The 27410-nt window shown below is 46.4% G+C and overlaps 1 protein-coding gene across 1 annotated transcript in view; it reads left to right on the forward strand.

Annotated features, from left to right (window-relative positions):
• Positions 1 to 3774: 3774 nt before the first annotated feature.
• Positions 3775 to 27410, forward strand: part of TXNDC16 (thioredoxin domain containing 16) — a 35642-nt gene continuing 12006 nt past the window's right edge. The window contains exons 1-11 of the mRNA XM_033164338.1: positions 3775 to 3971; positions 6914 to 6996; positions 10825 to 10898; positions 14048 to 14122; positions 17641 to 17762; positions 18589 to 18676; positions 19870 to 20026; positions 22231 to 22397; positions 24065 to 24125; positions 24917 to 25067; positions 26613 to 26759. Of these exons, the coding sequence (XP_033020229.1) occupies positions 3809 to 3971; positions 6914 to 6996; positions 10825 to 10898; positions 14048 to 14122; positions 17641 to 17762; positions 18589 to 18676; positions 19870 to 20026; positions 22231 to 22397; positions 24065 to 24125; positions 24917 to 25067; positions 26613 to 26759 (1288 nt within the window). The 5' untranslated portion in view covers positions 3775 to 3808. The remainder of the gene's footprint in view (positions 3972 to 6913; positions 6997 to 10824; positions 10899 to 14047; positions 14123 to 17640; positions 17763 to 18588; positions 18677 to 19869; positions 20027 to 22230; positions 22398 to 24064; positions 24126 to 24916; positions 25068 to 26612; positions 26760 to 27410) is intronic.

Here is a 27410-nt window from a genome sequence, read left to right on the forward strand (position 1 = left end):
TGGACTAGGTGGGCCACTGGCTCGATTCAGCAGGCTCGTCTTGTGTTCTTAAAAATTCTAAAAATTAAAAAAAATATGCATTTACACTTGGCCATGTATTATTATTATTTAATTTTTTTATGCTTTTCATTTTGCACACCATAACAACAAAAAATAAGCAAAATACAGATAGCATATCCACTTTGACTTCCCTTCCCTTCTTTTGTGGATCCTTGTCTTTACATTTTCATTCTGCATCTTATCACTAATTCCAATTATTATAAATCCTTGTAATCTGGTGAACCGGGTTCGCGTCTCCGCTCCTCCACATGCAGCTGCTGGGTGACCTTGGGCTAGTCACACTTCTCTGAAGTCTCTCAGCCCCACTCAACTCACAGAGTGTTTGTTGTGGGGGAGGAAGGGAAAGGAAAATGTTAGCCGCTTGGAGACTCCTTCGGGTAATGATAAAGAGGGATATCAAATTAAAAAAAAACCCTCTTCTATTATGTAAGTTTCCAAATATGGCTCCCTGATCTCTTCCACAGAAACATTTGTCTGTCTCCATCTGTCAGAACTTATTCAAATACAGTCATACCTCGTGTTGCTTCCGCTTCATGTTGCGCCTTTTCGCATTACGACCCGCGACAACCTGGAAGTACCGGAACGGGTTACTTTCGGGTTTCGCCACTTGTGCATGCACAGAAGCGCTAAATCGCGCTTCGCGCCTGTGCAGACGCAGCACTTCGAGTTGTGGGCATTTCACGTTACGGGCAAGCCTCCGGAACAGATCCTGTCCGTAACACGAGGTACCACCGTACAAAGTCATTGCAAGGCGTTAACTTTGGAGAGTTCCCCCGTCTAAGCAACAAGACCGGCTCTCTTGTTTAATCTCAAAAGAAGGCCAGTGAGAAATCCTATTCCATACCATTCGTTGTGGTGCAATTAATCCTCCGGAAGCTATACAACGAAGGTGCCAGGCACATCTCTGGGAAGAGGGAGTTTCACAGCTTAGGGGCCACCACGATGAAGGCCCTGTCCTTGGACACTGACACAGCCGGTCATAGGTTCGGGCAACTGGTTAATTTTTAACATCGGCTATAGTTACCAAATTTTAGGTGCCTTCAGCGGATGGAGGAAAATGTTGGGAAATGGGCGGCATGGAAAAGAAGAGAAAAATAACCCTCTTTCAAGGAAGCAGTGTAGCAAGTTCATTTAAGTATGAAGAAAACCACACTCCTGAATAGACGGATTTGTTTGCCAAGAAGCCCGTAATCTTATCAGCAGATAAGTGCACAGGGCTGGATCTGGTGGTTCCCCCACCCTCAGACAAGGTGTTGAAAAATTCCCCAGGATTCCCTGATAGAATAGAATAGAATAGAATAGAGTAGAATAAATCTTTATTGCCATTGTCCCCTTGCGGGAACAACGAAATTCCTCAGTTGCTATATCAACTCAAATAAGGCACTCCACATAATTTAAAAATACTAGTAAACACAGTACAATACAGGACAATATAACAAATAAAATAAGATGACTTCAGAGTCCAGAGTTTCCATTTAAGGCCAAAATTGCTCTAGGAAAGAAACTGTTCTTGAGACGGCTCATTCTCGCCTTCATTGTTCTGTATCTCCGTCCCGATGGCAGAAACTCAAAGAACCAGTGACCAGGGTGCGATGGGTCTCTTGATATGTCTAATGCCTTTCTGTGGCACCTGATGGTATAAATACGTTCTAAGGTAGAGAGTGAACAGCCAGTAAAACTCTCTGCTGTTTTGATAATTCTTCGCAACACAATCCTATCCCGATAAGTGCAGCTTCCGTACCACACACAAAACCATAAGTAAGCACGCTCTCAATGGCACAGCGATAGAAGGCAAGCGGCAGCTTTTGCGGAAGATGATTTTCCCTTGGAATTCTAAAAAAATACAGTCTCTGCTGTGCTTTCTTCGCAATCCTCCCTATGTTGACACTCCAGGACAGATCCTCCTGTAACCCAATGCCCAGAAATCTGAACGTTGTCACCCTCTCCACACAGGTTCCATCAGTCAAAAGCGGCTGGACATCGCTTTTCTGCTTCCTAAAGTCCACCACAAGCTCCTTTGTTTTCTTTGTATTTATAAGCAAATTGTTGGTTCTGCACCACTTTCCACCTCATCTCTGTAATCCATCTCACCGTCTTTGTCAGAGATGAGCCCAATCACAGTCGTATCAACTGCAAAATTAACAATCCCATTACTGGTCCCATCACCTCCTGGCAAATAGAAGGGGAAGAAATGGAGGCAGTGAGAGATTTTACTTTCTTGGGCTCCATGATCACTGCAGATGGTGACAGCAGTCACGAAATTAGAAGATGCCTGCTTCTTGGGAGAAAAGCAATGACAAACCTAGACAGCATCTTAAAAAGCAAAGACATCACCCTGCCGACAAAGGTCCGTATAGTTAAAGCTATGGTTTTCCCAGTAGTGATGTATGCAAGTGAGAGCTGGACCATAAAGAAGGCTGATCGCTGAAGAATTGATGCTTTTGAATTATGGTGCTGGAGGAGACTCTTGAGAGTCCCATGGACTGCAAGGAGATCAAACCTCTCAATTCTGAAGGAAATCAGCCCTGAGTGCTCACTAGAAGGACAGATCCTGAAGTTGAGGCTCCAGTACTATACAGACCTTTGTCGGCAAGGTGATGTCTCTGCTTTTTAAGATGCTGTCTAGGTTTGTCATTGCTTTCCTCCCAAGAAGCAGGGTCCAGATGGGTTACGTTCCTTTCTGCTAAATTAATAATAATAATAATAATAATAATATTTATTATTTGTACCCCGCCCATCTGGCTGGATTTCCCCAGCCACTCTGGGCGGCTTTCAACAGAAATCAAATACAAAAATATCAAACATTAAAAACTTCCCTAAAAAGGGCTGCCTTCAGGTTTTTTCTGAATGTCAGGTAGTTGTTTATTTCCCTGACCTCTGATGGGAGGGCGTTCCACAGGGCGGGCGCCACTACCAAGAAGGCCCTCTGCCTGGTTCCCTGTAGTTTTGCTTCTCGCAGTGAGGGAACCGACAGAAGGCCCTCGGCGCTGGATCTCAGTGTCCGGGCTGAATGATGGGGGTGGAGACGCTCCTTCAGGTATACAGGACCGAGGCCGTTTAGGGCTTTAAAGGTCGGCACCAACACTTTGAATTGTGCTCGGAAACGTACTGGGAGCCAATGTAGATCTCTCAGGACCGGTGTTATGTGGTCCCGGCGGCCACTCCCAGTCACCAGTCTAGCTGCCGCATTCTGGATTAATTGCAGTTTCCGGGTCACCTTCAAAGGTAGCCCCACGTAGAGCGCATTGCAGTAGTCCAAGCGGGAGATAACCAGAGCATGCACCACTCTGGTGAGACAGTCCGCGGGCAGGTAGGGTCTCAGCCTGCGTACCAGGTGGAGCTGGTAGACAGCTGCCCTGGATACAGAATTAACCTGCGCTTCCATGGACAGCTGTGAGTCCAAAATGACTCCCAGGCTGCGCACCTGGTCCTTCAGGGGAACAGTTACCCCATTCAGGACCAGGGAATCCTCCACACCTGCCCTCCTCCTGTCCCCCAAGAACAGTACTTCTGTCTTGTCAGGATTCAACCTCAATCTGTTAGCCGCCATCCATCCTCCAACCGCCAAAAAGCTTTTGCAGCCTTTCCCCATAGGGGAGTTGTTCCAAGCCCTTGGATCATTACTGTTGCTTTTTTCCCTGAACCTTGTTAGCTGTCCAAATCTGGCGCTCTGTTTAATCAGCGGTTGTAACTATTTCCCTCCTCCCAAGATCTGGGCTCCCTGCGCCAGCTGTAAACCACTGAAGTCATGCCGTGGCCAAAGACGAACGGGTGGGCAACCCCTTTCTCTCTCCTCTTCTTATGGGCTTCCTACATGTCTACAACAAGCCAGGCAGAGGACATGGTGCCCCTGGAACATCTCAGCAGCTTGCAAGCCTCCAAAGCGTCTTTGGTTTACTTTCGGACGGACAGTGAGTATTCCCCCCCCCAAAAAAAAATCTGCGTTTTTATTGCATTTGGTTAGTAGGGTTGGTTTGTTGTTACAGTGGACTCTCGGGTTGCGAACGTGATCCGTGCGGGAGGCACGTTCACAACCCGCAGCGTTCGCAACCAGCAACGCCACGTCTGTGCATGCGCGCGTCGCAATTTGGCACTTCTGCGCATGCGCGGAGCGCAATTTAGTGCTTTTGTGCATGCTCAAGCTCTGAAAGATGAAAGAAGATTCCACCTAAACATTAGGAAGAACTTCCTGACAGTGAGAGCTGTTGGACAGTGGAATTTGCTGCCAAGGAGTGTGGTGGAGTCTCCTTCTTTGGAGGTCTTGAAGCAGAGGCTTGACAGCCATCTGTCAGGAATGCTTGGATGGTGTTTCCTGCTTGGCAGGGGGTCGGACTGGATGGCCCTTGGGGTCTCTTCCAACTGTAGGATTCTATGAAACCCAGAAGTATCCTGTTCCGGTACTTCTGGGTTCGGCGCAAGCGCAACCTGAAAAAACATAACCCTCAGCGTTTGCAACATGAGGTACGACTGTATTGTGATTTAACGTATTGGTAGCCCATCTTTCTACCAAGCCGGGATTCAAGGTGCTTTGCAACATTTAAAAACTATGTAATAATTTACAAAGTAATTAAAAAACACACACATTAAAAACAATAGCAGAAAATCAGAACCAGCAATTAAAATCCAGTTTGCCCTGACAACAACCCAGTGATCTGCATCATGTTTCTAAAAGGCCTGTCTGAGCAGGAAAGTCTTAGCCTGAAAGAGGCAGCCGGTCGAACTTCTCTTGGGAGGGAATTTCACAATACAGGAGTTCTTGGAGTGAGGTTTGGAAGAGAGGTTCCTGTAACCTCACTTCTTGCAATGAGGGAACCAGCAGAAGGCCCTCGGAGCTGGACCTCAGTATCCGGGATAAAGGATGGGGCTAGAGACGCTCCCTCAGGTATACAGTCGTACCTCTTGTTATGAATGCTCCAGAATGCGCACAACACGGGTTATGAGCGCGCCGAACCTGAAAATAACAGAACGTGTTACTTCCGGGTTTGGCGGTTCGCGCATGCTCCGACGCGTCAGATGACGTCATGCGCAGAAGCGCCCAATCGCGTCGCACACATGCGCAGAAGCGGCGCTTCAGGTTACGCACAACACGGGTTACAAACGGGGCTCCGGAACGGATCCCATTCATAACCAGAGGTACCACTGTACTGGGCTGAGGCCGTTTAGGGCTTTAAAGGTCAGCACCAACACTTTGAATTGTGCTTGGAAACGTACTGGGAGCCAATGTAGGTCTTTCAAGACCGGTGTTATGTGGTCTCGGCAGCCGCTCCCAGTCACCAGTCTAGCTGCCGCATTCTGGATTAGTTGCAGTTTCCGGGTCACCTTCAAAGGTAGCCCCACGTAGAGCGCATTGCGGTAGTCCAAGCAGGAAATTACCGTATTTTTCGCTCCATAGGGTGCACCGGACCATAGGGTGCACCTCGTTTTTAGAGGAGGAAACAAGAAAAAAAATATTTTTCTGGTTTTCCTCCTCTAAAAGCCCTGTTTTTTTGAGGATCAGCTGAAAGGTTTGCAGCTTTTTTTGCAAAGAGGGAAAAGCAAAGGTCCTTTTGCAAAGGGGGAAAAGCAAAAAGGAAAAGCCCCGTTTTTATGGGGTTAAACTCACATTTCTGCAGCTTCTAAAGGAAAGGGAGGCTTTTCTACAGTTTCCAGACAGATAATCTAATCAGCCAGTCACATGTCGCTGGGGAAACAAACAACCTCCCTCTGCAGCACATTCAGCAAAGGAGGGCGGGGCTGAAAGGGAGCCGGGACTCTTATCTCTCTCCAGATCTCTTGCTGATCAGCTGCTGAGCGGGGTCCTTTCAACACCCCCCTTTCTCTTTGTAAAATAAAAAGCACAATCTGCTTTTGGCCCCTGGGCAATTCAGCTCCAGGGACCACCATTCGCTCCGTAAGACGCACAGATATTTCCCCATACTTTTTAGGAGGGAAAAAGTGCGTCTTATGGAGCGAAAAATACGGTATAAAATGCTCTTTGCTGAATATTTCAATTCCAAAGCAGGGGACAACGAAATAACATAAGAGCAAAAAATATACAGGGGCAGGGATTTAATACACCTTTTAAATGTGGAAACATGGGTGTCAGGGAACCGTCCCCGGCGCAGCGCAAGGTGGTGGAAGGGCTCTTGGGATGCTACAGAGAGCCCCAGTCCCACCTGACCAGCAGCACCGCCTCTGGCAGCCGAGGGAGCAGCGAGGCTTCCAGCGGGGAGGGGCATGGGTCTCAGGAGACGGAGGGAAGAGGCTCTGAGGATGCTGGAGAGACCCTGCACTCCCCTAGCTCAAGGGGCGATGAAGGAGACACGCAGCTTCCGGCGCCTCAAAGGTGTCTTGGGGTGAAACGAAAGGATGGGATGCGGGGTTTCCGTATACCGAAACTCTTTTGTTAGGGTCAGAACCGGAAGGGGCCATTCCCGGATTCTGCCGGCACTTGATACAGACATGAACTTATTAGCTCTGCACTGTACGTAGTTTGCACAATGCAACTCTTAAAGGAAACTCGGAGTTTTGCCTGCTTACTCATGAGCAACCAACAGAGGACCTTACAATGGACTTAGCAGATGGGCGATGAAAGCAGATCGCTGGGAAAACCACCCCCTCCTTGTGACTGGGAAGATCTCACTGTCCTTTCTGCATTAGTGCGAGGATTTGAGGTTCAGTTATAATTTTTGGTGGCGAGTGCTGCATTAAATGCTTTTGCATTTTATTTTCATTTGGTTGAGGGGGCTGGTGGCAGCCCCCCCCCGCTGCATCGGAAAGCCCTGTGCACATTAAACAGCGTCCCAGAAACGTTTTTTTAGCAATAATCGCAATTGTGCTTGTGAAGCAGAGCAGGCTCTTGTTTATCTTCCAGCTTCTCCATCTGCTGAGATGTTCTTGGAACAGCTGGATAAATCCACGGATGCGCTCCGAGATTATGGGATTTCAGTCCTCAAGGTACAAGAAAGTGTCATCCTCCTCCCACCCCACCCCCCGTAAACAACCGAGGAAGTCTTTCCCTTTATTTCAAGCCCCTAGAAGGACTAACTGGTGTCTTTCTTGTTGCAAATGTTCCTTTGGCCGTAAGTTGCCCACAGATTCCTGGCAAACGTTTTTCTCTGTTGCTCCTGTTACGGGAAAATCTAGGTGTGAGACTGTTCAGCCACCCAGCTCGTCAGGCAGAGCCCGCGGGTCCCTGCGGAATAAAGGAAGGAGTCCAGCCACCAACCGGAGCAAATAGCTGTAGACCAAAGTTTATTGCGCAACAGGTTCAAAGAGGAATTTTTGAACCCAGAGTATGGGGCGACACTTGACTTTTAAAACTTCCCACCACATCACACGATACAGTTCGCACAGCATCATTGATGCATCATCTTTACATCACTGACATGTCACAAGAGGGGAGGGGTAGACAGGGGTTACGCTAGTTTAACCTTGGCAAACATGTCCAGACAAGGTAGGTAGCCTTGTTGGTCTGCCATAGTCAGGGTGGATAAAAATCAATGATTTAAAAAAAATAAAATAAAAAAAATCAGATTTTTTTTATTTAAATTGAATTTTTTAAAATAAAATGCTTTTTGGGGAAAATATATTACCATCCAAAGGTTATTCAATCATGAAATAAAGATTAGTTTTTTTTAATTATGTAGAATAAGGCTGTATATGTTTAATTTTTTTGGTAAATAAATTCCATTAATCCATTCACAATGTCATTTATGCTCTTCCAGAGGTTTTTGTATGATTATTGGGCAGTTTCTCTGCCTACAAGATATTATCACAGATGCTTGGTTTACTTTTGCAGTTCTCAAAAGTGAATTTGACTCAGCAGAGATCACATGCCTCTTCTTCACAGCAAAAATGTTATAACGTGAACAGAGTTGAGAAAAAGACCTTAATCCTATTGTTCTACAAACCTATGAATACAGAATCAACCCCTTCAGTGTTAAGTTTCAAGAAGTTCAGTGAATAGAATAGAAACAATATTTTTCTGATTGTTTGGAGTGGAATGGATCTAATAAATCTATTTAAATTGTTATTATTAAGGTAATGATTATTTTTCTCCTTCCTAAGTACAACAGAAAAGTTGTCCAAATATGAATGATTAACCTATTGAACTGGGGATAAAAAAACTAATATGAAAAGTTGTTATTCTAAAAATCTTCATCTACTTGCATATTAAAGTTTTACCAGCAAGAATTAGTCTTTATGTAGAAAACTGTTATTTAAATCAAGCCTTACTGACTAGTGATTTAAATCGTGATTTAAATCAGTTTGATTTAAATCAAATCCACCCTGGCCATAGTCAAAACAAAATAAAAAAATAAAAAAAATTCCTTCCAGTAGCACCTTAGAGACCGACTAAGTTTGTTCTTGGTATGAGCTTTCGTGTGCATGCACACTTCTTCAGATACACTCACTCATTCCCACCACCCTTCTGAGTAATACCCCTCCCCACTCCCTCACTATATTTAAGGCAAAATAAAAATTTCTTTCCAGTAGCTGAATTAGTTGCAACTAATCACCAAACTTAAAACCATGGAGAAACCTGGTCTGAACAAAGACATTGGATTCTTATCTTATTATACATGACAAAGCTATCTTTAGCCATCTCACCCCTTGCCTTTCCCTGCAAGACTAATTGCAGCCGTTAAGAAGAAGAGTTTGGATTTGATATCCCGCTTTTTACTACCCGAAGGAGTCTCAAAGCGGCTCACATTCTCCTTTCCCTTCCTCCCCCACAACAAACACTCTGTGAGGTGAGTGGGGCTGAGAGACTTCAGAGAAGTGTGACTAGCCCAAGGTCACCCAGCAGCTGCATGTGGAAGAGCGGGGAAGCGAACCCGGTTCCCCAGATTACGAGTCTGCCGCTCTTAACCACTACACCAAACTGGCTCTAAGAGTCGTCAACAGTTTTTCCACACCTATCAGCCAATCACCCATTCCCACCACCCTTCTGAGTAATACCTCTCCCCACTCCCTCACTATATATATATATATGTATTTTTAAATCCCTCACTATATTTAAGGGTCTGGTGACTTCCATTTCAGTGTATCTGAAGAAGTGTGCATGCACACGCAAGCTCATACCAAGAACAAACACAGTTGGTCTCTAAGGTGCTACTGGAAAGAAATTTTTATTTTGTTTTAACTATGGCAGACCAACACGGCTACCCACCTGTAACTGGAACTGTATTTAAGGGTCTGGTGACTTCTGTTTCAGTGTATCTGAAGAAATGTGCATGCACACAAAAGCTCATACCAAGAACAAACTTAGTTGGTCTCTATTTTTTATTTTTTATTTTGTTCTGTCCAGACAAGTCCTTGGTTCAAGATTAGCATAACCAGGCATGTCAGGGCAAGACCCAGGTGGTGTAAGATTAGCATAGGCAAACACCTTTGAAGTCCCAGCACCCAAAGTGCAATAGAACTTCCTTTGCATGCCTGGACCCCCTGGCAAGCCTGGTGATGGGGTTTGGTTTTCCAATCAGCTCAGCATGGTCACCTCTGGGCACTTCCTGGAGTCCCTTTTCCAAGGGCAAAATAGCGTTGGAATGGAGGAAAGTGGCAAAGGAGTTGATTTTATATTATCCCCCCCCCCCCACGAGCAACAAAGATTTTTAATGAATGGTAGGTATGTTTTCAAGACAAATTATGCACCACATTGTGGAGACAATCTATTGGCATATATACCAGTTATAAAGCAGAGGAACTACCGTAGGTGACAGTAGAATGCAAATGGAAAGCGATGATCTGTCCTTGGGCACCTAAGAATTCTAACTGTAACATTTGCTCCTACGAATCTCTAGAAATGATTTGCACTGGAAGCTGAGTTCGTGGGAAGGAGAGAAATCATTTTACAGTCCTTTTTAACAATGCACAACTTGATTTTTAAGGCTAGGTAACTTCCCTGAGCTGTCGAGTCGAAAGGATACATTTATGCATAATATTTGTAACTGTTAACAACTTTAAGGATGTGTCCCCCCCCCCGCCCGTAATTTCCGTAACACTCCAAACAAGAAATGGATCTAGAAAGCATTTAAAAACATTTAAAATTGTTTTTAAATGTTATACGGTGGTGCCTCGCAAGACGAAAATTCGTTCCACGAGTGCTGTCGTATAGCGGAAATTTCGTCTTGAGAAGCACGGTCTGAGGAAGCGCGGTTTTACGGGGGGGGGGACCACAAAACGTTTTCGTTTTGTGAGTCACGGCCATAGGAAACATCGTCTTGCAAGTCACCCTTTTGTTAGCGAATGCCTTTCGTCTAGCGAGTTTTTCGTCTAGCGAGGCATTCGTCTTGCGAGGTACCACTGTATGTTAATTTGGATATTTTGTGCGCCAGGAATTTTTTTAGGGGTTTTTTTCTAGGGGAGTGTATATTTTATTAGTTTGTTTACATTAGTATTGTTAATTGTTTTGATTATTTTGATTATGTATTTTGTGCTGCAACTTTGTGTTGTGAACCCCTCTGAGACCTACAGGTATAGAGTGGTATAATAATAATAATAATAATAATGGTAATGGTAATGCTGTGTGAACGACAAGCGCATAGCCAGGAGCATAGCATTGTCTTTCAAACACCTGCCGAAGGGAGAAGCAAGGTGACTCCGTCCTTACGTTCTGTACAGTTGAACTTGCTCTTAAGAGTCACCTGTTTGTGATACTTATTTATCATTCTGTCCAGATAATAAGAGTTAAATATAAGCTCGTGAGTGTGAGTGTGTTCCAGATGTTTTGCCTAAGTCATTTCAGCGAAGACCTGAGCGTGCCTGACTTCTTCCCCGCAGGTCAACTGTCACAGCGGAAAACTATCCGGTTACTGCAGAGATGACAGCTCAGTGGCGAAAGCATACCTGTTCAGGTGAGTGGTTGATCCTGAGTGGAAATGAATAAGAACGATGGCTCTGCATATTGATATAGATTTGGGTAGGGACCCCCTCAAAAACCCTAGAAGTTTATAAATGGTAGGATTTTGATTATCTGGGATATGGATGAAAGTACAAGCTGCAGAACTGTGCCAGACAAGGGATCCCTAGGCTGGCTTCTGCAAACTAGCGAAGAACAAATCTGTTAACATGACAAAAGGGGTTGATGATGGACCACCCGAGAGGAATCCTGTTGCCTGAGGTGTGTGAAGGGGTGTGTGAAGGGACAGGAAAACAGTTTTTTTTTTTTAATAAGAATTTATTGGTTTTACAACAAGCAACATACAAATATAACACCCACATTAACCCACCCCCAACTAGAAATAAACAAATACACAAATACCAATAATTCTTCTTCTTATGCTGTAAAAAAAATTTCTTGGTCGAATCTTGGTACAGACTTCCCCTGCCTTTTCACCTTCGGTTCCAATCCCAAATATTACTTTAATAACATCTTATACCATCTTGATCTTAAAAAATCCAAATATCTAAAAATTAAAATCATAAGCTTCTTTTTAACAAATCTTGTTTCATAATAAACAATATTTTCCCATTCTTAACTTAACATAGATCAGATCATGTTATAACTTAATATTAATTCCAGACAAGATTCTGGTTCTTATCCCCTTATTTTCAAAATAAATCATAACAAATATCTTCATTCACTATAACTGCTGTTAGTAACAAAAATTTAGAGTACCTCTTTTCTTTCTCTAAAAACTTAAAGTCTTGACACACCGGTTTCAGGTTACCATAATACATTCTTTTCCTTTATACCTTAATATCATTCACCCTATCCCCCTTCTGTCCATTTTCTTTGGTCGTCTTGCTCCAGAGCTGCTCCTCGAAGTATCCTTTTTCTTTACATAACCACAGATCCAGACTAAGTCCAAAGTAGTCCTTGCATAGAACATCAGGGTGCACACCTTTTCCCCCAGCCTCTCCGGTTCATCATCACATTCTTCTTTTATTTGTAGATATAAACATAAAGTTCTCACCTTCGCTCCCAAGCTCTCACCTCGGGAGTTAGTTATAACAATTTTCTCCGTCCTGGGTCTGCCACCCCCAAAGGACGATCCATTACTCCGGAGTAGCCATACCTTATCGTCCTGTTGTTCAATCAGCCCCTTCAGTTCTGTGCCAAGGCTCTCCTCCAATGCAGCCATTTCCTGTACAGTCTCCTCTGTGGGATATAACTTTTTTGACATATGACAGTTCAATATCTCCAATTTTCGGTTGAGCAGTTCCAGTCTCAATAAAATAGTCCTTTCTTCATGGGTCATTTCACAGTTCGTAACCAAGTCAAAAACAAAGCCGAGCATGGCAGAAGCGGGCATAGGTGTCAAATTGCAGTTTCGGTTCTCAGACTTCTCCATCTTGCCAGTAACTTTCCATTCAGTCAAAGTCTTTCACGGCCATTTTCCCCGAATCCAGGGCGCAAGAACCAAAAATTTTAAAAAGAGATACTGTCCACCAGTTTAATCCCCAAAGGGGAAAACCATAAGTCTCACTTATCAAATTTTAAATACTTTGTTACCATCGCTGTAACAGCAGTCTCTTAAGCTGGTTATTTTCTATCTCCCGAAGGGAAAGAGGCAGGCTCCCTTTCCAAATGTCCCCCAGGTCGTCAACACGGCACAAAAACAGATCCAATCCAATACTCACGACACCGGGATTCTTAAACTCCAACTTTGACAGGTAGAACGTTAACGCACATCGCGGGGGCAACCGCCGCTTCGCGTCCCGGTTGGGGCTTGTCCCCTAAAGCCCGGCTCCGTTTTCCCTTCACCCCCCACTCCCCCTTTACAGGGGGAGCGAGGGAAGGGTTCGGAGCCATAGTGGGCATAGCCGGGGAGCCCAGGGTGCGGGACGCTCTTCCCGCACCCTATCGGAGCCCCGCTTAGCGGTAGCGGGGCTCCAACCCCCGGGACGGGCTGGGTCGCCTCGCAGCCGAGGCAACCCACGACCGCTCCGCCATTGCGTCGCCGCCGGAAGTCAGGAAAACAGTTTTTAGTAGGGTGTTCTGGGAAGAATAAGGGGAGAGAAGAAAGGCTGGGATCCATCTTGGGCAGGTTGGCTGAAGGCTGGCTGCACTGCTGTGGAGTACAAGACCCCAGTGGCGTAGCAACGGGGGTGGGGGGGCCAGTGTGCTCCAGGTGCCACGTCTCCAGGGGTCAAAAATTAAAGAATCCAAGAACTCTGGCCAGGCGGGAGATCAATTTTAAAGTCTTCCAACAGTTTTATTAATATAGAAGCAAATTCCAGTCGAAATCAATTCCAGGACAAGGCCCTGTTTCGCTAATTCTTCCTCAGCTGGATTTTCAGGGTCAAGGTGTACCAATTCTCTGTATGCCTCTATGAGCGAAACCGGGCCTTGTCCTGGAATTGATTTCGACTGGAATTTGCTTCTATATTAATAGAACTCTTTGAAGACTTTTGCAGCTCCAGCTGCACGTAGAGGATCCTCCGTTCGCGGCTGCAGCCACTAGCAGAGGATCCTGGCACCATCCGCCGGCAACCCGCTACGTAGCGCGCATGCGTACGTAGTGACTCTGCGCATGCGCGCTACGTAGCGACGCCCCACCCCCAGGTGCACGTCATGTTTGCCGCTCCGGGTGCCTGAGCGGCTTCGTACACCTCTGCAAGGCCCTCTTGAAATGACCGTGCTGTAAGATCCGGACTCCCTCCATGCAGACTGAAGTTGTAAACAGGTGAATAACCCACATTTCTGAAAGCTATGATGGTCTCTGCCGTGTCTCAATCCTCCGAAGGAATACAGACCCTGGGTGAGTGCCTGGAACACCCCCTCCCCGGGGATCTTGCCATTGCTCAGCAGAGAGTTGGGGTGGCACCCAACTTTTGTGACAAAAATATTTTAAAGGGTGCAGAATGGAGGTAATGGATCCCAGGATGCCTTATAAATCAAGCTTTGCTGGGTCTTGTTTTCTTTTCGTTTTCCAGTGTATTTGTTATTAAAATTCTGCGCAACGCTGAAAACAGTTCGAGAACCTCTGGCTTTGGCTGCATGAGGCCAAATTTGGGCGCACCTATCTCCCTCTCATGTTCTTCTCCTTACTTCTTCCAGGGGACACGTGTTGCTTCGTGAGCTCCCCACGGACGCCTTGTTCAGTGTGGATGCCATTGTGGCCAACGTGCTCTTGTGAGTCCTTTCGACATCTGTTTGACGGGCGTCAGTTCCGTTTGCAGCCACCTGCCTGCGTTCCGCGTGGAAAGAGGGATGTGACAGCAGACTTGTGCCGAGTCAGTGACGGCTGCGGGTGGGGGGAACTTGAGGTGACGGACTTGTAGAATCATAGAACTGTAGAATTGGAAGGGACCCCCAAGGGTCCTCTAGTCCAACCCCCAGAAAATCAGGACTCCTAGCTGACAGGTGGTCATCTGACCTCTGTTCAAAAGCCTCCAAGGAAGGAGAGCCCACAACCTCCCGAAGGCGTCCGTTCCACTGTCCAACAGCTCTTCCTGTTGGGAAGTTCTTCGTAATATTTAGTCGCAAACTCCTTCCTTGTCATTTGAATCCATTGGTTTGGGTTCTCCCCTCCAGAGCAGCGGGAAAAAAGCTTGTTTCTAATATTCAGTTGGAAGCAGCCCAGAGTAGCTGGGGAAACCCAGCCAGATGGGCAGGGTATAAATAATAAATTATTATTATTATTATTATTATTATTATTATTATTATTATTATTATTATTATTATTCCATTGGCCAGAACTCTGTGGCAGGGCACCTAGTCCACATTCACACCATGCACTTAAAGCCCTACGAAACCACTTTTTTTAAAAAAATAGTTTTTACTGAGTTTTAAATTTTTATCTTTGTGACAATAACAACAGATCATGTAAAAATACCAAATGACCCCTCCCCTCCCCTGCGACTTCCCTCAACTTCCTCCTCTGGTTTGTTGTATATTAGCTTCTCCTGCTTATTTAATTACACCTTAATATTACAACCTTTAAATTGAATCCCATCAATCCCAGTGTGGTGTAATGGTTAAGAGCGGTAGACTCGTAATCTGGTGAACCGGCTTCGCTTCCCCGCTCCTCCGCATGTAGCTGCTGGGTCACCTTGGGCTAGTCAGACTTCTCTGAAGTCTCTCATTCCCACTCACCTCACAGAGTGTTTGTTGTGGGGGAGGAAGGGAAAGGAGAATGTTAGCTGCTTTGAGACTCCTTTGGGTAGTGAAAAGCGGGATATCAAATCCAAACTCTTCTTCTTCTTCTTCTTTTTGTTAATTGTAAGCGTTTAGGCAAATCCTGCTAGTGAGTTCATTTCTTTACAGTGTTTTTTGTAGATACAACATGAATGGTTCCCAGTCTTTTTTAAAAGTCTCTATTGTCTTTATCTCCAAGTCTTTCAGTTAATTTTGCCATTTTGGCATCAGTTTTTTCTTACCATTCTTCTTTAGGTAGTATCTTGTCGCTTTTCCACTTTTGGGCTAGCAATATCCTAGCTGCAGCTGTACCATACATAAATACCGTATATACTCAAGTATAAGTCGAGCTTTGTACATTTTGTGCTGAAAAAGCCGTCCTCGGCTTATACTCGAGTGAGGCGGGCGGCGGTGGCAGGACGAGCGGCGAGAAAGGAGCCCTTTTGGGCTGCTGCTCCTACCGCCGCCACCTGCCTCTCACAACGGCAGGGATCGGAGCCGCGGTTGGGAGAGGGGCTGCGCTGTGCCGTGCCTCTCCCAACCATGGCTATGATCCCTGCTCTTGCAAGCGGTGGTGGGGTGAGGAGCCTCCTCTGCTGCTGACACACACACACACACACGCACACCCAGCTTATACTCGAGTCAATAAGCTTTCCTGGTTTTTTGTAGTAAAATTGGGTGCCTCAGCTTATATTCGGGTGGGCTTATACTCGAGTATATACGGGAGCTTCTTTTTCCCTTTTGGCAAGTCTTGACCTGTAACGCCTAATAGAAAAGCTTCTGGGTTTTTCACAAAAAGTTATCTTAAACATTTTTTTCATCTCATTATATATCATTTCCCAATAATTCTTAATTGTTTTACAGTTCCACCACATATGAAAGAAGGTGCCATCTTTTTCTTTACACTTCCAACGTTTTTTGGAGCCTGTCCTATACATTTTTAACACTTGTACAGGTGTAATGTACCATCTAGGGTTGCGGGTGGCGCTGTGGTCTAAACCAGTGTTTTTCAACCACTGTTCCGCGGCACACTAGTGTGCCGCGAGATGTTGCCTGGTGTGCCGTGGGAAAAATTGTGTTTATTTGATTCCTATTCAAGAGAATTACTTTATATATAGTCAATATAGGCACAGAGTTAAATTTTTTAACATTTTCTAATGGTGGTGTGCCTCGTGATTTTTTTCATAAAACAAGTGTGCCCTTGCCCAAAAAAGGTTGAAAAACACTGGTCTAAACCACAGAGCCTAGGACTTGCCGATCAGAAGGTCGGCGGTTCGAATCCCTGCGACGGGGTGAGCTCCTATTGCTCAGTCCCAGCTCCTGCCAACCTAGCAGTTCGAAAACACTTCAAGTGCTAGTAGATAAATAGGTACCACTCTGGCGGGAAGGTAAACAGCATTTCCGTGGGCTCCTCTGGTTCACCAGAAGCAGCTTAGTCATGCTGGCCACATGACCCGGAAGCTGTACCCGGAAGCTGTACATCTCAATAAAGCGAGATGAGCGCCGCAACCCCAGAGACGTTCACGACTGGACCTAATGGTCAGTGGTCCCTTTACCTTTACCTTTAATCCTCATCACCCTCATTTTGCAACTTGTCCTAGCGCATCTAAACTCATGGCATCCTTGACTCTGGCCCCTCTCACCCTGAGATTTCCCTCTTTCCTCCCAGAGTCGTTCACGACTGGACCTAATGGTCAGGGGTACCTTTACCTTTACCTTTAATGTACCATCTATACATCATTTTCATATAATTCTCTTTTAACAGTATACAATCAGTAAATTTTAAATTAGATTTTCATAATTTTCCCCAATCCTCCCATCTGTATGTTATGACATAACTATGAAACAACTTTTAATCAGTCATGTTGTTGTTGTTGTTGTTGTTCAGTCGTTCAGTCGTGTCCGACTCTTCGTGACCCCATGGACCAGAGCCCGCCAGGCACCCCTATCCTTCACTGCCTCCCACAGTTTGGCCAAACTCATGCCAGTCGCTTTGAGAACACTGTCCAACCATCTCATCCTCTGTCGTCCCCTTCTCCTTGTGCCCTCCATCTTTCCCAACATCAGGGTCTTTTCTAAGCAGTCATGGTGGTGTCCCCCAAAAAATTCTGGGAGCTGTAGTTTGATAAAAGCGATGAGGGCTACAATTCCCAGAGTTCCCTGCGAAGAAGGATTAGTTGTTCAGCCACCTTCCTCAGCCCCTCTCACCCCAACTGTGAGACCCTCAGGCCCATGGGACAAACACAGCCTAAACCTGCCCTCCCTCCATCTTCCTCGAGTGTTTATGGCCTGGCTGTAACCTGTCCTAGAAGTCCAATAATTGATTTTGCTCACCTGGGTAGAGAATAGAGAGCAGTGTGTGCATGCAAAAAAATAGATTTCCGCCCACTTTTGCCCCTGGCCCCACCCATCGCTGGAATGTGGCCCTCGGGGGCTTGCCGAGAAGGGGATGTGGCCCTCGGTTTGAAAAAGCTTCCCTGGTTTACACATCGCTCGCCGTGTCTCCTTCCCAGCGCCCTCCTCTTCAACGAAGTGAAATACATCGCCACTCCGGCAGACCTCCAGAAGCTGGAAAACTCTCTGAAGGGCTCCTGGGACCTGGTCTTTGCCTATGTGCAGGCTGTTGGGACGGCAGGTAATAAACTGGGCAACTTTGCTCGGCCGCGGAGGGTTCCCTTGTCTGTTTCCTCCCTCCAGCTCCAAAGTTTGTGGAATCAGCTGCTGCAGAGCCTCTCTCTTGGTTATAAAGGCAGTGGTTGAACTGCGGTTGAGCCAACAGCACTTGGATGGACAGCTTTAGGGTGTGATGACGGAGGGGGATATCTGAAATCCCGTATTTCTCCCCTACGATCCTGCCTGGGCTCTGAGATCTTCCGGGAAGGCCCTTCTCTCAGTCTTGCCACCCTCCCAGGGGCGCTCGGTGGGCGTGCAGGAGAGGGCCTTCTCGGTGGTGGCTCCTCCCAGACAACTTTGGAGCTCCCTCCCCAGAGAAGCCAGAATGGCTCCCCACCCCTTGTTGTCGTCCCGCAGGCAGGTGAAGGTCGTTTTATATATGCGGAAACCACTTGAAGCCTTTCAATTGCTTTTCTTTGATTTGAGAGCCAGTGTGGTGTAGTGGTTAAGAGCGGTAGACTCGTAATCTGGGGAACCGGGTTCGCGTCTCCTCTCCTCCGCATGCAGCTGCTGGGTGATCTTGGGCTAGTCACACTTCTCTGAAGTCTCTCAGCCCCACTCACCTCACAGAGTGTTTGTTGTGGGGGAGGAAGGGAAAGGAGAATTTGAGCCGCTTTCAGACTCCTTCGGGTAGTGATAAAGCGGGATAAAAAATCCAAACTCTTCTTCTTCTTCAAACAGCTCAAAGCCCGTACACTTTGACAATAAACCTGGTTTGCAATGGGGGTTGAAGAATTTTGATTGCAACTGTAAATACGAGTCCCTAAGTGCGCCCATCTTTCTCCTAGAGCACAGAGCATTGATGGAGGCTGCTTTCGTCTACGACTCTCTTAAGTTCGCCTTAACCACGGAAGTGACGGTTTTGAGGAGCATTCGGTATGTATTTGACACACACACAGAGAGGGAGGCTGGGTAGGATCTTTCAGCTGTCAGCACAAACTTTAAACGTGCACAACCCTTTAGGCCTGCCCCCCACCTTCCAGGGTGCTCCAGCTCAGTCTTGCAATTCCCCGGTCACCTGGGGCGAGTAAAAATTGTCTCTAGGACACTAGGCAAGTCTCTGGTTTTTCTGCAAGCCTTAACCCCGCAGGTCCCAAAGTGGGCAGTACTGCCCCCTGGCAGGTGGTGGGATTACCTAGGGGAAGCTAAGAGTCAAGGGGGCGGTAGGGGGGCACTGAAGGTGTAAATGACTACCAGGCTTTGAAATCCTTGGTTCAGTCTCGCATTCCAGATGTTTTGGCTGGCAGCTGCTGTCACTCCAGTCAACATGGAGAACAACATCTGGGGGGTGCCATGTTGGGGAAGGCTGCCTTGCTGAGCCAGCTTCTGTTTTGGGTGACCTTGGGCCAGTCACTGCCTCTCAGCTCAACCTACCTTGCCGGGTTGTTGTTGTCACTGTGGAGGGGGAGACCCACGTGCCCCATCTCGAGCTCCTTGGAGAAAAAGGTGGGGTGTTAATGCAATTAGTAAAGGTAAAGGTAAATGGACCCCTGACCATTAGGTCCAGTTGTGTCCGACTCTGGGGTTGTGGCGCTCATCTCGCTTTACTGCCCGAGGGAGCCGGCGTACAGCTTCCGGGTCATGTGGCCAGCATGACAAAGCCGCTTCTGGTGAACCAGAGCAGCGCACGGAAACGCCGTTTACCTTCCCGCCGGAGCGGTACCTATTTATCTACTTGCACTTTGACGTGCTTTTGAACTGCTAGGTGGGCAGGAGCAGGGACCGAGCAACGGGAGCTCACCCCGTCGCGGGGATTTGAACCGCCGACCTTCTGATCGGCCAGCCCTAGGCTCTGTGGTTTAGACCACATTAGTAATAATCTGGAGAGCAGCTGCCAGTCAGTGCAGGCAGTATTGGGCCAGATGGACCACTGGGTCTGGCTCAGCATTCCCTTTGCATCAGCATCATTCTGGGTCCAGTTGGTGTTTTTGCAAAGGGGGACAAACGGCACCTGACTGTGTTTCTGGGCACACCCCACCCGACATCGAGTGTGTCTGCATTTAGGAATGCAAGCGCACGGGAGGCCAGGCCGGATCCTTTTCTGATGCTCTGGTGTCTCCCTCCTGCAGCAGCGGAGAGCCGGATGTGCCAAGCTCAAAGCTCTTTTTCTGCCACTGCAAAGTGGCCACGGATCTGGACCAGCCGTGCCGGAGGACTCTGATGGGGCAGCCGCTGACCACGCTTAACATCCACAGGTTCCTGAAACTGATGGCGGAGCCGCTCGTGGTACGGAGAGGGGGGTGGCCTCCTTCCCACCTTCATCCTCACTCACTTGTTCCGAGCTTTCTTCAAAGGCCTGTTGGATTAGAGCTGGAAAGGGACCCGAGGGGTCATCTAGTCCAACCCCCTGCAGTGCAGGGATCTCAGATAAAGCATCCATGACAAATGGCCATCCAACCTCTGCTTTAAAAGGAGTCATGGGAAGCAGCAGCCTGCCCTTGCCAAGCCCCCCTCCTAGTGTTGAATTGGGACCCGGGAGACCAAGGTTCAAATCCCCGCTTAGCCACGAAGCTCCTATTTAACTCCTTTGTTCAGAATCATGAGGACTAGAAACTTGTTTATTTATTTTCAAATGATCTATTCTTTTATTTATTTCAGAAATTCCCAACACCCCCGGTATATGTTTATTTATAAGGGAACTTAGCAAAATATAATAACAGGTGCCAAATGAGGCAAACCAAAGGTAAGGAGAGCATCTGGGACAAAGCATATAGGAACACCAGTATCAAACACAATAAATTCCTAGTTACAGGTAGGTAGCTGTGTTGGTCTGCCATAGTCGAAACAAATAAAAAAAATTCCTTCCAGTTGCACCTTAGAGACCAACTAAGTTTGTTATTGGTATGAGCTTTCATGTGCATGCACACTTCTTCAGATACACTGAAACAGAAGTCACCAGACCCTTAAATATAGTGAGAGGGTGGGGAGGGGTATTACTCAGAAGGGTGGTGGGAATGGGGGATCAGCTGATGGGTGTGGAAAAGCTGTAGATGACTGTTAACGACTACAATTAGTCCTAAAGGAAAAAGCAAGGGGTGGATGGCTAAAGATAGCTTTGTCATGTATAATGAGATAAGAATCCAATGTCTTTGTTCAGACCAGGCCTCTCCATGGTTTTGAGTTTGGTAATGAGTTGCAATTCAGCCACTTCTCTTTCCCGTCTATTTCTGAAATTTCTTTGTATTAAGACAGCTACTTTGAGATCTTGTATAGAATGTCTTGGGAGATTGAAGTGTTCTCCTACTGGTTTCTCTGTCTCGTGATTCCTGATATCAGATTTATGTCCATTTATCCTTTGGCCTGTTTGTCCAATATAGAGAGCTGAAGGACACTGTTGGCATTTGATTGCATACACAATGTTGGAAGATGAGCAACTAAATAGTCCTGAGATGGTGTGTTTGATGTTGTTGGGACCAGTAATGGTGTTATCCGGGTTTATGTGACAGCAAAGTTGGCATCTGGGTTTATTGCAGGCTCTGGTACCAGTGTCCATGTTGAGTCCTGTTTTTGTATTATTGTGGGTGAGGAGCTGTTTGAGATTGGGTGGCTGTTTGTATGCGATGAAGGGTCTTCCTCCCAGAGCTTGAGAAAGAGAAGTGTAATTGTCTCGGGGAGGTTGTAGATCTCTGATGATGCGTTGTACTGTTTTAACTTGGGAGCTGTATGTGATTACTAGTGGTGTTCTGTTATTTTCTTTTTTGGGTCTGTCTTGCAGCAAGTTCTCTCTGGGTATCAGTCTGGCTCTGTTGATTTGTTGTTTAACTTCATCAGGCGGATATTTTAGTTCTAAAAAGGTTTGCTGTAGATCTCTTAGGTGAGAGTCTCTGTCTGAGAGTCTGGTGACTTCCGTTTCAGTGTATCTGAAGAAGTGTGCATGCACACGAAAGCTCATACCAAGAACAAACTTAGTTGGTCTCTTAAGCTGCTACTGGAAAGAATTTTTTAATTTTTTATTTTGTTTTGACTATGGCAGACCAACATGGCTACCTACCTGTAACTCAAATTTATCACTGCATCTTTCTGTTTGTTTGCTTAAAGAAGGTAGATTTCCAAGGCAGCACTGAATATTATCACTTCTTTTTTCAGGGGGCAGGCAGTAGGCCCAGTGGCGGAGGAAGCCTCCGCTGCACCTGGGGGGCCAAACCTGAAGGCACCCCCCGGGGGCGGTGCGTGCGTCGTGACGCACGGGCGCTACGAAAGGAAAGCAACCGCTTGTTTGCTCTGCCGGTGGCTGCTTTCCTCCCCCCCTTTTTTAAAGGGCTTTTTTTGCCGCTGGCTGGCCTACGGAGCCGCGGCATGGAGGCGAGGGGTGGGCCAGTGAGTGTCACCCCCCCAGGACGGTACCCGGGGTGGACCGCCCCCTACGCCCCCCCCCTCGCTCCACCCCTGAGTAGGCCTGTATTTACCCTGAAATGGCCTCTCTCCTGCAGGTAGAGGCTACAGAAGATCCAGAAAAGGTTTCCACCACTCACCTCCACCTGGGCCTTCCGCTGATCTTCATCCTGACTCACGAGGAAACCTTTGAGGCAGATAAAGGAATTGCAGAGTTTGTGGCCTGGCAGCTGCTGGGCAAAGCTGGAGTCCTCCTCCTGTCGAGGTATTTAAGGACCAGAGGTATTCAACGAGGGGAGCAATTTGGGGAAGGGGAGAAGAGGGTGGGTGGGTTTCTGAGATGTCTTCTCGCCGTGGGAGCTGACCATCCCCACAGACGCACTAAGAGCCCGGTGCTGTGCCCATTTACACAGAAGTCAGTCCCACAGAGTTCTTCCTGGCAATAAACTGAAGGTGTGCCTAGGATTAAGGACTGGACCCTGGACTACAGTGGTGCCTCGGGTTACAAACGCTCCAAACCCGGAAGTTTATACTTCCGGGTTTCGCCGCGCTGCGCGTGTGCACAGAAGCGGCGCCTCCGGATACAGGCCTTTCGGGGTAAGTACGGACCCCCCGGGACAAATTACCGTATTTTTCGCTCCATAGGGCGCACATATTTCCTCCTAAAAAGTAAGGGGAAATATCTGTGTGTCTTATGGAGCGAATGCTGGTCCCTGGAGCTGAATTGCCCAGGGGCCAAAAGAGGATCATGCTTTTTATTTTACAAAGAGAAAAGGGGGTGTTGAAAGGACCCCGCTCAGCAGCTGATCCGCAAGAGATCGGGAGAGAGATAAGAGTCCTGGCTCCCTTTCAGCCCCGCCCTCCTTTGTTGAATGTGCTGCAGAGGGAGGTTGTTTGTTTCCCCAGCGACATGGGACTGGCTGATTAGATTATCTGTCTGGAAACTGTAGAAAAGCCTCCGTTTCCTTTAGAAGCTAGAGAAATGTGAGTTGAACCCCATAAAAACGGGGCTTTTCCTCTTTGATTTCCCCCCTTTGCAAAAGGAGCTTTGCTTTTCCCCCTTTGCAAAAAAGCTGCAAAACTTTTAGCTGATCCGCAAAAAACAGGGTTTTTCCCTTTGCAAAAAAAGCTGCAAAACCTTTAGCTGATCCTGAAAAAAACAGGGCTTTTAGAGGAGGAAAACCAGAAAAATATTTTTTTCTTGTTTCCTCCTCTAAAAACGAGGTGCGCCCTATGGTGCGAAAAATACAGTAAGTTTGTATCCGGAGGGCCCACTATAAATGGTCCCCCTTGGGCCTGATCCTGCGGTTCTTAAGGACAAGTCATAGGCTGGCATGTGCTACTAGGCGGAGCTATGATAACAGCCTTTGATTTGATTCGTTTTATTGTGCTTCTGTGCCGCTTTTCATTCAGATGAATCCCAAATTGGCTTACAAACAATAAATAAAAGTAACATAACAGAACTTCACAAATACGGCACAAATCACACAAAGTAATTAACAAATCACCAATAAAACAATCTGTTAAAAAAGACTGTTAAGAAAGCAGCAACTAAAAATTAAGCTAAGCACCACAGTTTCTGCAGCAGTCATATTATATCATTATCAAATCAGCAGGGCATTTATAATCCATAAAACAATATTAAGTTCATATACATACTCTCCGTGCCTTTGAGAGGTTTGCTGCCAACAATTGGATGTTAAAACCAATTCTTAACTCTAGTCCTGCTAGATAGAGAAGGGGAGAGTTAACTCTAGAAATGTGGGCGTTTTTAACCGTTTCGGGCAGCTTTCAAAACCTCCCCCCCCCCTTTCTAACCCACAGCTCAATGGTAGAGCAGTCCAGTCCGGCCACAGGAGAGCTGGCCCTCAGATTTATAATTATTTACATGCTGCATTTCAGGTTTTAATGCCTAGTTTTTTATTTTGAAAGGAGCTCCATCAGCCTGGATGTTCTTCCCCGGTATAACGTTGCTCTCAAGACACCTGAGGAGGTTAGTTCGTTGTCGCTGGGGTCAGTGTGATGCAGCAGCTGAAAAAGCCAATGCAATTCTGGGCTGCATCAATAGGAGTATAGCGTCTAGATCAAGGGAAGTAATAGTACCACTGTATTCCGCTCTGGTCAGACCTCACCTGGAATACTGTGTCCAGTTCTGGGCACCACAGTTCAAGAAGGATACTGACAAGCTGGAACGTGTCCAGAGGAGGGCAACCAAAATGGTCAAAGGCCTGGAAACGATGCCTTATGAGGAACGGCTTAGGGAGCTGGGTATGTTTAGCCTGGAGAAGAGAAGGTTAAGGGGTGATATGATAGCCATGTTCAAATATATCAAAGGATGTCCTATAGAGGAGGGTGAATGGTTGTTTTCTGCTGCTCCAGAGAAGCGGACACGGGGCAATGGATTCAAACTACAAGAAAGAAGATTCCACCTAAACATTAGGAAGAACTTCCTGACAGTAAGAGCTGTTGGAAAGTGGAATTTGCTGCCAAGGAGTGTGGTGGAGTCTCCTTCTTTGGAGGTCTTGAAGCGGAGGCTTGACAGCCATCTATCAGGAATGTTTTGATGGTGTTTCCTGCTTGGCAGGGGGTTGGACTGGATGGCCCTTGTGGTCTCTTCCAACTCTAGGATTCTATGGTTCTATGATTAAGACTCCCTCTCTGTTGTGCAACCTGCAGCGGGTCTGCTCAGTAGCAAGTTTCATTGCAGCAAGTGAGACTTACTCTCGGGTAAATGTGTGCAGGCTTGCAGCCTTGACTGATTTCAATGATGTGGCATCTCTGCAGGGTGCGCCTGTTAAATACTTGGTTCTGAAAGACATGGATGAGATCATAGCCTTGGTGGAAAATGGCAAGCAGAATGAACGCACACAGGAACGTGAGGAGGAGGAGGAAGAAGAGGAGGAAGAGGAGGAAGATGGTGAGAACTACGAACAAGGTAAATTTACTAATTCATTTTATTTGGTAAAATTTTACGCCGCTTGATGGTTGAAGGAAAAACCCAAAATGGCTTACAAAGAGAGTAAGGCAATAAATTCAAACAACTCATGAAAACATTCAAAAGGTAAAATCAGCAATAAACATAATAATAATAATAATAATAATAATAATAATAATAATAATAATAATAATAATAATAAAAAATTTATTTATTATTTGTACCCCGCCCATCTGGCTGGGTTTCCCCAGCCACTCTGGGTGGCTTCCAACAGATATTAGGATACATTAAAACAGATGAAAACATTCTACATGTCTGAAGACGGTTCGGAAACTTCAGCTGGTGCAGAATTCAGCCACCAGGTTGCTCACCAGGCGGCAAGACGGTTTGAGCATCTGACACCGATCCTGGTCCGACTGCACTGGCTACTGATTAGTTTCTGGCCCAATTCAAAGTGCTGGTTTTGACCTATAAAGCTTTAAACAGCTCAGGACCCCAATACCTCAAGGACCACCTCTTTCCATATCAACCTACCTGGATCCTGAGACCATCTTCGGAGGCCCACCTTTGTGTGCCTCCTCGTCAAGAGGTCCAGAGGGTGGAAACACAAGAACGGGGCCTTCTCTGCAGTGGCTCCCTGTTTGTGGAATGCTCTCCCTAGGGAAGTTCGCCTGGTGCCTTCGTTATACACTTTTAGGTGCCAGGCAAAAACATTCTTTTTTAAACAGGCCTTTGGTTGACCTGATCAACATCCTATACCCTTTTAAAATGTGGCTCTTTTTGCGGGGGGGGGGGGGTGTATTAATGGGTTATTGTTTTTATTTTAATTTTATATACTGTGATCTTTTCATGTGAATCACCCTGAGACCTCCAGGTATAGGGCGGTATTTAAATTCAATCAATCAATAGGTTTATCTAAATAAAAATGTCTTTAGCAGGTGCTGAAAAGAAGACGGCAAAGTTGTCTGCTTGATATCAATAGGCAGGGAGTTCCAGAGTGTACTTGCTTGTACGTTTCCGAGCACAATTCAAAGTGTTGGTGCTGGCCTTTAAAGCCCTAAATGGCCTCAGTCCAGTATACCTGAAGGAGCGTCTCCAACCCCATCGTCCAGCCTAGACATGAGGTCCAGCTCTGAGGGCCTTCTGGCGGTTCCCTCCCTGCGAGAAGTGAGGTTACAGGGAACCAGGCAGAGGGCCTTCTCGGTAGTGGCGCCTACCCTGTGGAACGCCCTCCCATCAGATGCCAAGGAAATAAATCTTACTTTTAGAAAAGATCTGAAGGCAGCCCTGTTCTGGGAAGTTTTTAATATTTGACGTTTTATTCTGTTGGGAGCCGCCCAGAGTGGCTGGGGAAACCCAGCCAGATGGGTGGGGTATAAATAATAAATTATTGTTTTTATTAAATTATTGCTGCCACAGTAAAAGTCATGGATAGCTTCGCCCTCTGTGAAGTCGTGGGGTGCTCTCAGAACCCTGCCGAAAGCATGCAGCGGATCCTGTTTCTTTCCTTGTCTTGAGATGGAGCCTGTGTTGTTTGCCCTGCAGAGATCCAAGACGACGAGGTGGTGGAATCGCTCATCAGGGACCGGAAGCGTGAACTTCCTCTTGAGCACATCCAGACCCTGACGGAAGACTCCTTCGCCCCTACTCTCGCAAAGACCAACTCCACGGCGGTGCTCTTCTATGCCAGCTGTGAGTTGTGTTGTTGTTGTTCAGTCGTGTCCGACTCTTCGTGACCCCATGGACCAGAGCAAGCCAGGCACCCCTATCTTTCACTGCAGTTTGGCCAAACTCATGTTAGCAGCTTCGAGAACACTGTCCAACCATCTCATCCTCTGTCGTCCCCTTCTCCTTGTGCCCTCCATCTTTCCCAACACCAGGGTCTTTTCCAGGGAGTCTTCTCTTCTCCCTGGAATATCGTGGAAAGGTTCATTTCTTTCAGTAATTCAACTTAAAAGGTGAAACTAATATATGAGATAGACTCATGACATGCAAAGCGAGATATGTCAAGCCTTTATTTGTTATAATTGTGATGATTATGGCGTACATCTGATGAGAACCCCAAATTAACAATTTCAACTTTAGGGTTGCATGTCACGAGTTGCTTACATAAATGGACTTTTCCACGATATTCTAATTTTTCGAGTTTCACCTGTATCTTCGCTGGCTTTCCAGCACCTTCTCCATGATCATTTGGGCCTTTCCTTTTCTGTAAGTCTGTAATCATTCTTGTTTGTAATTAAACATTTTCAATATATATATATATATATATATATATATTTAATTGCGCAATTTATCCAGGCTGCTAAATTCCTGTACGCTTTTGGTATGGACTTCCCATTT

The sequence above is a fragment of the Lacerta agilis genome, chromosome 1 (assembly GCF_009819535.1).
Source record: "Lacerta agilis isolate rLacAgi1 chromosome 1, rLacAgi1.pri, whole genome shotgun sequence".
Classification (NCBI taxonomy): domain Eukaryota; kingdom Metazoa; phylum Chordata; class Lepidosauria; order Squamata; family Lacertidae; genus Lacerta; species Lacerta agilis.